The 13,293-nt window shown below is 42.6% G+C and overlaps 1 protein-coding gene across 1 annotated transcript; it reads right to left on the bottom strand.

Annotated features, from left to right (window-relative positions):
* Window positions 1–9,399: 9,399 nt before the first annotated feature.
* On the bottom strand, window positions 9,400–12,732 carry LOC144695019 (2-aminoethanethiol dioxygenase-like). The gene has a single exon (XM_078565882.1). The coding sequence runs from the start codon at window positions 12,402–12,404 to the stop codon at window positions 11,616–11,618; it is 789 nt and encodes a 262-aa protein (XP_078422008.1). The 5' UTR covers window positions 12,405–12,732; the 3' UTR covers window positions 9,400–11,615.
* Between the last annotated feature and the right edge of the window lie 561 nt (window positions 12,733–13,293).

Consider the following 13,293-nt stretch of genomic DNA (forward strand, 5'->3'; position numbering starts at 1 on the left):
CTCTGCATCACCCTCCATAATGTCTGTTCACTTGTGAAGAAGGCCCTTGCCAACCATGGGCCTTTGTAGATGATTGCATCAACATCATGGCCTTAACAGAAACCTGGCTGAGGGCTAATGACACCATACCCTTTTAATGGAGCTTCCCCAGCTGGCTATATCTTCCATCACTCACTCCATCGCGGTGATGGAGTGGCGCTTACTGGATCCCACCTTGGCCAGGCCCCGACTCCTTTGGCACTTTCTCCTCCTTGGAGAATCTCACCTTGTTCCACTGCTCTCACCTCTCTTTCAAAATCATCATTCCCTACCCCCCTCACTAGTATGATAAAAAATCTTCTCACGGAGATATCTTCACTGCCTTCCTCTCTGAACCTCTGCATTGAACGACTTCTCATCCTCAGTGATTACAACCTCCATCGCAACTCATCATGTTCTCTCTCCTGAGTTCACTGACCTCTTATCCTCCCTAAACCTCTCCCTCTATGTAAACTCCCCAGCCCTTATTGACAGCTACTCCCTTGACCCTGTTATCTCACTTGGTCTTGCTAATCCCATTGTATCAATCATAAATAAGATCATTACTGATCACTTCCTTGTATCATCCACATCCCCCTTTCCTGCTTTGCCCCAACCCTACCTCCTTCTTTATCCATCCATGGAAAAGGTTACATCCCAATTCACTTAAAACTACACTTATAAAATACCAACCATCTAACCTTTGGCCCTCCATTCACCACAATGTTTCTGCAGCTACTGATTTGCTCAATCACATGCTCACCTCCACCTTTGATGTCCTAGCCCCCATAAAACCATTTATTCACCCTCACCCTGGCTGTTCCCCCAGTGCAGCCCTCTTCTCTGCTGCCTTAAGTCCAGGTGATGCAGACTTGAAAGAATATGTCAGACATCTGTTTAGCCATCCGCTACCAGATCTGGCTGTACATCATAAAGCACTATTGGGTCCTGCTCTCAAGTGCACACTATTCCAGGATCATTCTGGAATGCAAAGATAATCCTGGCTTCTTTTCCTGTTGAGGTTATCCAAAACTCTGCTGCCCAGGTCTTAGCTCACACCAAGTGAAACAGCAGCGGTTCAAGGTGGCAGCTCACCACCACCTCCTCAAGGGCAATCAGGGATGGGCAATAAATGCTGACTTAACCAGTAAAGCCCACACGCCATGAAAGAATAAATACAAAAGTCTCCTTCCCCTATCACCCCTGTGCTCACTGACTGTCATTGGCTGCCAGTCAAGCAATGCCTCTATTTTAAAATGCTGTCATTGTCTTCAACTCCTTTTAAACTGTAGCCTTCCCCCTCCCCATCTCTGTAATCTCCTCCAGCCCTACAACCCTCTGAAATAGCTGCACTAGTAATTCTGGCCTGATGGTAACTGCTCCACCATTGGTAGCAATGCCTTCATTGCCTCTGTCCTAAGCTCTGGAATTCCCTCCTCTACACCTATCCACCTCTCTACCTTGCTTTCTTCCATTCAGATGTTCCATAAAACCTACCTCTATGATAAAGTTTTTGGTCTTCTCACCTAATATCTCCTTATGTGGTTCTGTGTCTTATTTTGTTGTAGAATACCCTGAGAATGTTTTATTACATTAAAGGCATTATATAGATAAATGTTTTTATATATTTTACAGAATTTGGTAGTTTTACTGGGCTTTTACACTGGGCTCTTGAGAAACATTTAAACAATAAACATTTAAGTGTTTCAGGAGCTAGTTGTTATTTACCTACAGAAATGTGTTGTATTAATGACCACATTGGAGGGGCGTTCTGTGCTCATTGACCCATTCAGTTTAAAATCATGGGCAGAGAACCAGGAAATCCCAGCTAGAAAACTCACTCATTCATATTCTGTTTTCGCACTCCAGTTACACTTCAGGAATATGCACCATCAACTGGTAACTTTCCATCCATTTAATTCATCTATAGACACACACACACGGAAATCTCCTAAAAATGCTGGAAAACTCAACAGTTCTGGCAGTATCTGTGGAGAGAAAAACAGAGTAAATGTTTCATGTCAATTGCCTTTCATTAGAATGCTTTCTTTTTACTGTTTTATAAGGGCAGATACATCATGCCATGCAAAGTTATAAAAATGAATAAGGGCATGTGATCTATTAAGGCAAGGAGATGCAGATACCGAGGACGCTTGCAATGGAAGCTGGGGTCAGTTGCAGGCCAGCTAATAGTTCAGAACACTGTTTTGTGTGTAATGGATGCGTATTTGGCAATTTAACATCGTTTTACATTTGTAGGAAACAGAAAAGTGAAGAGATAGAAAGTGTAAATCACTAACTGTGTAAGAGTCATTGTTTATAAAGTTTAAACTTTCCTACATTTACACCTAGTTTGGAGTTAGTGTTTTATAGTTTATTTCAAGACACTTATTCCTAGTTTGTTGCTGTTGAGAAAGTGGAAGTCAGGGATGGCAAGACCAGAGAGGAAAGAACCACCCAATGAGATGTGGTAAAACAAATTTGCCTATGTTAGAATAGGTTTGACTCTGCTTAACTGTGAAATGTCTTTTGAAACCACTGTGTCAACCAATAAATTGGAAATGCATGGTAGGACTCACAGTAAACTGCCTATTTTACAGTAAGTTTTTGCACAGCAGTTAATTTAAACAGTGCACTACAGCAAACAGTCTAGCCACTCAGCAAACAGAGTCTATCTAAAAATAATCTTTATGAACTAAAGCAAACAGAACTCATGATCCAAACTATTGAGACGTCTCCTCCAAAGCAGATTTCTTCAGCAAAATGCAGAAAGGAAGATAGAAACATAATACGAATTGTGTGAATAAAATCAACCCGTTACTTACAGCAGTGGACTCCATGTCTTCACAGCACATTGAATCTACTAACTTTTGTACTTCTGGGTTGCCATTGTTGAACAGAACCTGTTTATTTAAGTGGCAGAAAGCCAAACAAACTAGTCATATCCAACACAGCACCAGCTACATGTGGCTAATTGGGATATGAGGCTAATTGCACTTCGTTAATAAATAAAAGCAAATATTGGAAGCTGTTGGGCATGTGATCTCAATGCACAATGTGGGGAAACTTGAAACTTTGACCTAGAAATAAATGCTTGAATAAATTTTCTATGTGACACTTTGATAATTCCATTATCAATCACACCTGGAACTCACTGCTACAAATGACTGGCATTGATTTTATCCACATAATATGCATTTTGTAAGATGTTAAGGTGAAAAGCAGATTGTGTTTTTTTGATCAATTGCTTTAGTTCCTTGATCATTAAATGGTGATATTTGTTAATTAAATATATAAAAAGTACATTTACTCATAGTGTGTATTTGCTCATGGCATTATCTACCAAAATTGGTGCACATGGTTAAAAGTGTTGCCTCAGCCATACCTGTGCGTACATTGATTTCTATTGGACAACATTGCTCTAGTGTTCGTTTACAGTCAATGGACCACCGGATTGCCTAATTAAATGACAAAATTGGCCAATGATAGGAGTCTTTAGTCAGTACTTCCTTAAACATTTAGCTATTTTGATTTGAGGGAAATGTAGAATTAACTATAAAGGGATTTCTGAAAATTGGCTGCCCTGTTGCCTGCATCACAACAGTGATGACAATTCAAAAGTATTTCATGGTCTTGAAAGCACTTTGGGCATGCTGAAGTCATGAAGAACATTATATAGGTGCAAATTCTTTCTTCATTATTCTGGAAGCCCAGTTTGCCTTCTCAAGTGGACATAAGAGATCCCATGACACTATGCGAAGAAGAACAGGGAAGTTCTGGTGCAAAAGCAAGATACTGCTGGAAATCTGAAATAAAAACAGAAAATGCTGGAAACATTCAGCAAGACAGCCAGCATCTGTGGAGAGAGAAATAGTTAATGTTTCAGGTCCACGACTTTTCATCAGAAGTGCTATTGAAAGATCGACTGGAAAGGTTGGCTCGGTTTCTCTCTCCACAGACGCTGCCTGCCCTGCTGAGTATTTCCAGCAAGTACCATTTTTATTTTAGATCTCCTTGTGTCCTGGTCAATATCTATCAACCAAAATCACTGAAATAGATTATCTGGTCATTATCTTGTTGCTGTTTGTGGGAGCTTGCTGTGCACAAATTGACAGCCACATTTCCCCTATGATAACAGTGGTTACACTTCAAAAATACTTAATTGGCTGTGAAACACTTCTAGGAGGTCCTGAAGTTGTGAAGTGCTATTTAAATGAAAGTCCTTTACATTTTTATCAGTCATTTTTCTTCCCCTTCTCTCCCTCTCTATTCTCCAGTTATTCCTGGTTAAGATTAATTGGGTAAGTTTACTAATTCTGATGTGAACTGTGCATATTTCTAATGTGGTTTTTCTGTTACAAAAGCATTTGGCAAGATTTATCTGAACTCCTTGATGAAATCAATAGCCAAGATCTTCTCAAACAATTGTAGGTTTCAAATTGTAGAGATCAGAGCAAAACTCAAGGATTTTAACAGGCAGAAAACACTGATTCAATGAAGCCCGCAGACCTATTCTATTACTTGGCAACAGCTGGCTCTCAAAACATCTAAATGAATTCAGAAGCAACCTTTCTTTAAAAAATACTTGTTCTTGATGCTGAGGCGGGGGGGGGGGGAGAAACTAACTTTGAATCCCCCATGCTGATCGTATCATGCAATTCTCTTGCACTTGAAACTCATTAACCAATGTTTAGCGATAGCGAACCAATCAGTGAACCAATCATTTGACTAACACAGTCCAGAATTAAGTGCTCTGGGGAGGATTGAGCCACCTCTGAGGGAAGGTAAAGTAACTCCTTAGTTCATTAGCAATCATGGTTTTCACATAGATCAAAACTTTTTGCATAGATGAAGCATTTGAATCAATATACCTAGATCTAAACTATGTAAATAAGTTTACTAAATTTTTATTATTTGCAGGTCACTTAGTCATCTTCACTTCCCCAAAAAAGCTCTTCACCGTAAAGGAGATTCTTTATGTTGCAAGAATGCATTAAGATGTTTTAACTTTAGCCGTTTTGTTTAAGGACATGGTTGGCTTGATTGGCTCAACTCATAGCATTCTAGAGAAGGTCATTTATATATAAATAGGCAACTTGTAAACAATGATGCTGGAGAAGAGAATACTGCAGTCACTTCAGCATGACTATATTTTAAATGGTACAACATTCAATGTTAATAAAAAACAGTAAAATTGTGCTGTGATTTGTATTCTCATTTATTTAACATAAACCTTGGATATACACAGTGCAATTCTGTTATACATTTAACAATATTGATATCCTGAATAGATTTTACTGCACACGGTTACAGAATTTCAGATTCTGAACTACAGTAAATTGAGACTACTTTCTTGGACACCCAGGCCAAGATATTGGCCCAGAATACTGATTGGTGTGATTCCTTGAGTTAACAATCAGGTAATGTTTGAAATATACTATATTAAGACTCCAATTTACCACTTGGCTAAATGAAAACCAAATAAACCATTCTAAGCAAAAGGCTGTGCAGCTGAAACAACCTCAAATTTATTTTTCATTCCATCACTAGCCAATTGATTTTAGTTGACATTTCCCAGTAGGAAACATACAACATGCGTTAAAATAGAGTAAAAATTGTTCAGAATTTTTTTTGGAAACATTTTTAATCAAAGTCAACTTTTCAATAAAACCTACACCTATGAAAAGATCAGAACCAGTTATACCCATTTTATTCATTTAAACTATAACAATGGTTTGTGCCAGGCACAGTATATTTTCACCTGTTGGAGCTGTTCAATTTATATTTATAAGTTTATATTTTTTTGCAAAACAACTCATTCCTTTAGTGTTCTTTACTTACAAAGAGATGTTTACTGGGATGGTGGAAGGGGAGAAGCTGAACAAAAGATAGGGTCAGCAGCAGGACAAAAGCATGATCTAAGCTGTCTTAAAGATGCTTTTGAAGACCAGGAAGGAGATAGTAAGGCAGAAAAGCAGGTGGGCTTCAGAAGACAGTTTTGTCCAGTATACCCCCTTACAAAACCCTTTCCTCCAACAGACACGGTGTCATATAAGCTCCCAAAGTGAAACATTTGAAAACCATAAAATCTCTCTCTGACAATCAAGAGGAACTGAGGGGAAGATGAGCTTTCACTTGTACAGTAGTTACATAGCAGAACACCCCAAAATACTGAAAACAGAGCATGGAGTAACACAAGGTGACTGAAGGGCAATAACAGGTTGACACTTCATTCAGCTCATTTGTGGGACATTGCTGTCCACTTTATAATCACTGGACTTCAAAATAATCGTCTTTAAACCACATGAGAGTTGTGATGCTACTTAAATGTATTCAAAAGAAAATAAAGGCTTGCTTTTATATAGCATCTTTCATAGCCTCAGGACATCCCAAAATGCTTGAAAGCCAATTAAGTACTTTTGAAGTGCAGTTACTGTTGTAATATGGGAAAGATAGGGGAGCTGTAAGGGACATGGAAGGGTTTAGGGAGATAATTTCAGAATACAAAGCTGTGATGGTTAGATTTTGCCACAGATGGTGCTGGGAAGGAAGAGGTCATGCTGCAGGCTAAAGTCAGAGAATCAGATGATACAAACAGGAACATTGGGTTGCTTCAGTTTGCAGAGGCAATGTGGGGTTGAAGCATGAAGAGTTTTATACACAAGGCCAAAGATTTTGAAATGAGTATACTGGGAGACCATGAACGTGTGAAGGCTGCCAAGGACTGGAGCAGCAAGAATGACTTTGTACAAGACTGGATACAGAAGATTTAGATTTGTCATAATGTGCTGGGACTTGCTCAAGACTTTTATTTTTAAGTAGAAATGACTGCACCATCTGAGCCTGGAGATATGGCTGAATGATTTAGAAGCACCAAGGAATGAGGCTGGGACAAAGGCAGCAAAGTTGCAGGTGTAAATTGTTGCTTTTACTGCTGAAGAGTAGGATCAATCCAAACACCTAGGATGTGTATTATTAGGTTCAGTTTAAGCAGAGGAAGAATGCAATAGGGCTTTCAATATTTCTGGCACAAGCTGGAATAGCTTCAGCCACTGTAACCGCGATCTGATATTAATTCTCTGACAGAGATGTTAAGGCTTCAGCACACAAGAGCTGACCCCAAGTAATGGATAATATAGATGAGGAATAGGCAGGGGTCAAGCATGAAACGTTGATCTAAATAGTTGTTTGGTAGTACAGAACTTGAGTACTGCTGGAAAAAAAAGGCTTGCTGTTGAAGTTTTCCATCTTGCACTCATCAGGACAGATTCACAAGAATACCAAATCTAAAAGGAACAACAATTTATACTGCATGAGAAGAGGGTGCTGCTTGGTTGACCAAATGACCGATTGGTAGAGGCATTGCAATGGAGAATGCACCAGAGAACAAAATACTGACTGCCTGTGCCACAAAACTCAAAAACATTAGTGTCAAATATCAGATGTGATTCTGCGATTGGACAGCACTTGCTGCACAGTCCCGATTGTGGTAATAATTACACTGACAACAAATTTATGATCATTTGGGCTTGCAGTGTGGCTCTCTGATGCGTGCCAGAAGCGACATATATTCTCACACACAGCTCTGTCCTTTACAAACAGAAAGAGCATGTCCAAGCATTTGCCTTTTTCAACTAAACAAAAGTTTGGGACACAGCCATTCTGTGGTTCATTCTCCATGACAATGCCTTGACCAATTGGAGTCAGCCTGCCTGGATTGAACTTAAACAAAAGTTTGGCAGCTCACTGTTCCTTGGTGCATTTTCCATGACAACACCTCTACCAGCGTCTACTGCCAACCAATCAGCACTCTTGTCATGCAGTATAACTTGTTGCTCCCTTTAGATTTGATATCCTCATGAATCTGTCCTGTATCTATATGTTACGTTTGAGTGCAAGACAAAAAGCTTCAACAGCACCTCTCTTTTTTCAGCAAAACCTTGATTATAGGAGCAACTGATACTCTTTCGAGTTATCAAGTCACAGATTGCAACTCTTTTCGAGTACAATCACAGTTCTTGGTTTCCGGGAGTGGGACATGAACCCACAACCCTCTGATTCAAAGGCGAGGGTGCTATGAACTGAGCCACAGCTGACACCTCCCTAGGAGCAACTGATCATGCACACAGGAGAAAACACTGCAGATCTAACAATTTAGGTGGGGCAAGTAGGAATTGGGACATCAGATGCAACAGGCAAATTTGAGTGACTGCCGTTGATCAGAATCAAAATCATCTGCTTAGAATACAAGTACTATAAACTGAAAGGCTCTATTTCCAATTCTGTTGCCTCAAAATGAATGAACCATTTCGCACGTGTGGGGTACAGGGGTACCTTTGTCAAGATAACTCAGTACTTTAGTTAATCAATTACTTCTCAAAGGCCCCAGAAACAAGTTAAATGACCAATTAATTTGATGGTTGAGGGATGTGTGTTGTCCAGGATAGGAGAAACGTGCTCTTTTTCTTCAAATGTTTACACCCACCCAAGAGCAGACGGGGGTGGGGGTCTGTTTAATATCTCATTCTGAAATATGGTACCTCTGGCAGTGCAGCACTCCCTGGATAATATGCTCAAACCTATGACCTTCTCATTCAGGACTAAAAAAACTACCACTGAGCCAAGTTGACACTCACAGGCCAGGATGTGCAATGGGTTCTCAAGTATGTGCTGGGTGCAAAGCTTGCCGTTAAAAGTCTTACATTAATTCAAGAAAATTGATAATGCCTCTTATTACAACTTAACCAAATTTATCTTAGAAACTTTGCATAATTTCAAGGTACCAAATGATATCTTTGTACCATACTAACTCTTAAGTGCTTGTCTTCTGATCACTACACAGGTATTAAAATAAGCTGTCTTTCAACTATGCAAAAATTATGATGCTTCAGTGCAGAGTGAAGTTTTTGTTGGCTAGGCCTCACCCAAGTGTTTACTGATAGCATAAAAGTTTACTGAAGCAGAAATGTTTATTTCCTAAATCCTGAACTTACATTCATCACTTAAAAGTCTAATGAGGCAGCTGACCAGCCAATAATGTGAATCACTTGCTTTTTGCACAGTATGGTTTGCCTGGAAAATGGGTCTACATTGAGCTGGTCTGTACTTTCTTTTACTGGCGGTTAACCCAACACTGCTTTTGGTTTGTGTGCTCAGCTTGAGTGGTTTGGGTGAAAACCTCCGGTGTTTAGATGGTTTTGTGCCAACAGCGCTTTAGTTACTACCTGGCAACAGCCAATATTGTTACTGTGTTGCCAAAGTAGGAGAATTAATCTTTGCGAATTTGTAAGAAGTTATGAAATGGGTGACCATATTGAATTTAGCACAATGCTTTGCATGTTTAAAGTTGCAGTATTAACATTTTGAAGAATACAGCATCAGTAAAATCAAAATACATTTTATTGCTCATAAGAATATTTTCTAATAAACTGAATAGCCTTTGCCATATACTTTTGAAATGGTACAAAGGATAATACATAAAGCGTTAAATATGATTTTCATTCCACCAAAGCAAACAGCATAATTCAGTCAGCCAAGTGGATCAGAAATCATATTTTACACACCTCATTTTACTCACAACACTGAATGAAATTAAATGGCTAAACATTTTTTTCTACACCTGTATTTTCAAATGAAGCCACAAAGGTCAGTGCAGACTGGGTACCTAATACATTGCATTATGAAGATTATACAACCATAGCACGCAAAACTACCTGCACATCTTGTACATAATGCTATGCTTACACCAAAACTGAACCATTCTGAAATGACAACTTTGCGGCTTATTTAAATAAGTCCCACTTCCATCTTCCTTCAGTTTCACAGATTCTGCAATAAAATTATTTCCATTCCTCCAAGGATAGAGCATTATTTTAACTAAAAATATTTCTAATAATGCAGAACTCAGTAAATCAAAAAGGGAACATTTTATTATGGGGAGAGGCACACAGAGAATCATACTCAAGATGTAAAGCAGTACAATGCTGCAAATTCAAATCTGAACTGCTTCCGGCATGTATGGGTCGAAAAGGGAACACCTGACGTGGTGCAGGATTTTTAAGCTGGCCATTGGTGGGGTGGGCAAATGACATATTGGCCATTTTATTGGATACCATATTTGAAGCGGTGTGTTTGAGAATTAAGGCCAACATGAATCTGAAAACCTCAGCCCTTTGCTTCTTAGGGTGTTGCTGGTTATAAAGTTAGCCTTTGGTTATGTTTCCCTCTTATGGCTACATTTAGTTTTTACAATTTATGTATGGGCAGTCACTCCAAGTAGACAGTGTTGTATTATGGATTTACAAGAAAATCCAGCTCCCAGCATTTTAAAAAAAAATTTACACGTAAAGAAATCCTGACAACTAATTCTAAAGCAGATCTTCATAGTGCAGTCACAGTCATCACACTAAATGTGCCAAATGCTTGTCGCCAACCTGTTGAGACGTCGCTTTTGAAAATCAAGCCACCATATGAGTGTCAATAATGAGGGAGAAGTTTATACAAACCCAAACAAAAGCAGCTCCTATAGGTGCTCCATACCATAAACACTTGCAATTTCACAGTAGATTTATGGACCTTGTCAGTGAGAATTTCTTCCTTACCACTGCTCCCCAACAATTTATATTTCCAGATGCTGTCTGAATAACTGAGATTGTGTTGATTAGATTGTTTGCTAAGGTCAGCATTTTGGAATCCTCAGTGCAAACAGTCTCTTTGATAATGCATCTGACGTAGCATCACAGTAAATATACAAGACAAACTCAGGCTCCTACTGCTGGAAAACACTAAGGGCATTGAACTCCCAACGACTCCCTTTCGCAAAAGACTTGCGCCAAAGTTGTATGCACATCTAACAAAGGCAAAGAAAAAGATGGAGCGGCGCTTTGGTGGGAGGGGTTGGAGGAAGGGAAGATTCTGGAGGCAATTAGTTAGAAGTGAAGTGACAAACGTATAAGACGTTTGCTAACCTGTACCTTCTGGTGGCTGTCAAGTTCAGATTGGCGACTGCTTTGGAAAACATTTAAACAGAGTTCTGCATGAAAACACATTTGGTTACACACATTTACAAGAAATAACTGACTATTAACAGTATTTTGCTGCCAATAGTGTTTTGTTCTTACCAGGAAAACAAATAACCCATGCTCTCAAAAACTATGTACGTTCTTGAAAAACGAGAAAATTAACCACCACTTCTGAAGGGGTAGAGATAATGGTGGGAGTGGGGGCACATTCATACAGTTTGTATTCCATCCAAACACAAGGTCTGATAAGTGACAGATTGCACCGTCAATAAAACCATCGGGATGTTTACGAATTAAGTGCTAGACTTGCAACCCACAATCTTAAGAGAAAGCTGGGCAGATCGGTTATCAAGATAAAACGTGTTAACGAATAGACACTTCTGTCACTTTTAACCAGAATGGTCCAGGCACACAAAGTTTCCTTTTCTCTCCAGTAGAGTTTTTTTTTGTCAGTTTTTGGACCAAGTTACTAAGACAGTACTGACTCTGCAACAATAAAGAGCACTAAGCATGCAAAGAAGTGTGGGGTCTGAGGAAGAGACGGTGAAGGGTTATGGACAGTAAATGAGTACATTACTATTCCATCTGGCCAGCTTCTCGATCAGGGACCACCTTGGGACCAGGGTAAGGCTCTCCGCCGCACCAGAAGTCGGCAGGTTGCGGCACCTCCAGCAGCCACACGGCCTCCTGTTCCGGAGGGGGGGGCGGACTGGCTTTCCCCGGGTTCTCGGACACAGTCTGCAGCAGCTTGAAGTAGTGACAGTCCCTGCCCGCCTCTGGGTCATAAGGAGGGGCCAGAATGTCCAGGAAAGCGGCGGGCCCGTCCAGAGCGTCGATCTGGTGCATGTTGCTGTGCAGCGGGGTGAGGAGGCAGGGCCTGCTCGCCTGGTCCAGCACCTCGGTGGAGCCCCGCAGAGAGCGGCGCAGGGCGGCCTGCTGGCACTGCAGCAAGGGCGGGTTGAACTGGACACCGGGCGCGGCTCCAGCCACAGGCTCGGCCTCCCCCTCCTCCTTGTCGAAGCATTTGATGGCCACATTGCCGTAGAGCACCTTGAGTAGGCCGTACATCCCCGGGTGGTCGTGGAGCGGGATACAGGCTCCTCTCTGCAGCAGGAAGACCCCCATGGAGAAGTACTCAGTCTCGCAGATGTGCATGTAGGTGACCGGGGGCCCGTGCCGGGGGCCTTGGCTCCTCCTGAGCCCCAGGTTCAGGTCCTCGGGCTGCACCTTCTCCAGCAGCGAGCTGAGCCGGTTCAGGTTGTCGTGGAAGGGGCCGGCCTCCGCCAGCGGCAGCAGCTTGAAGGTGATGCGGGCCTGGCGGGCGATCTTTTGGATCAGGGAGGAGGCCATCTTGTCCCCCGGCATGGTCCGGGATGAGGGAGCACGTCCCCGCCCCTCAGCGCACACACACACCGCGGACCCACTCACTGTCCGCTCCGGCCCCCGGCTAATGTCCGGCCTCCGCTCTCCGGCCCCCGGATAATGTTCGGCCTCCGCTCTCCGGCCCCCGGTTAATGTCTGGCCTCCGCTCTCCGGCCCCCCCGGTTAATGTCCGGCCTCCGCTCTCCGGCCCCCAGTTAACGTCCACTCTCCGGTCACTTTCCAGCTCCGTCTCCCTCGCGCCGCACGTCCACACAATCACGTGGTCACGAATGCCATGACGTCGACTGATTTGAGTGCCCATTACGTCACCACATCCACCTCGTCTACGTCACAACACCCGTGCATGGTCTCCTGGGAATTGTAGTTCTCTTGCTCTTTCCCGCTTCACCCCCGCCCCTCACCGGCCAGATAGTGGCCAGAGAGAGAAAGAGAGGGAGTCTCAGGACCGGCCGGACAGCGGTCAGAGAGAGAGTCTGTCAGGACCTCGGCTTCTGGTTTCCAATTTCAACGGTTTGAAACATCTCCTGTTCTCCCCCTTGTCCCGGGTTCGGAAAGGACCACGAAACCCAGGCAGGGGGCGGCTTATTCAGAACGTGTGCAGCGCCCGGGACACTGACCGCAGGCCGGACAGTGTGCAGCGCCCGGGACACTGACCGCAGGCCGGACAGTGTGCAGCGCCCGGGACACTGACCGGAGGCCGGACAGTGTGCAGCGCCCGGGACACTGACCGCAGGCCGGACAGTGTGCAGCGCCCGGGACACTGACCGCAGGCCGGACAGTGTGCAGCGCCCGGGACACTGACCGAAGGCCGGACAGTGTGCAGCGCCCTGGACGTTGGCCGCAGGCCGGACAGTGTGCAGCGCCCGGGACA

This window comes from Cetorhinus maximus, chromosome 20 (assembly GCF_964194155.1).
Source record: "Cetorhinus maximus chromosome 20, sCetMax3.hap1.1, whole genome shotgun sequence".
NCBI classification, from domain to species: domain Eukaryota; kingdom Metazoa; phylum Chordata; class Chondrichthyes; order Lamniformes; family Cetorhinidae; genus Cetorhinus; species Cetorhinus maximus.

Excerpts from the sequence above, each read along its gene's own strand:
- LOC144695019 (XM_078565882.1), bottom strand. The coding sequence starts at position 12,404 with ATGCCGGGGGACAAGATGGCCTCCTCCCTGATCCAAAAGATCGCCCGC.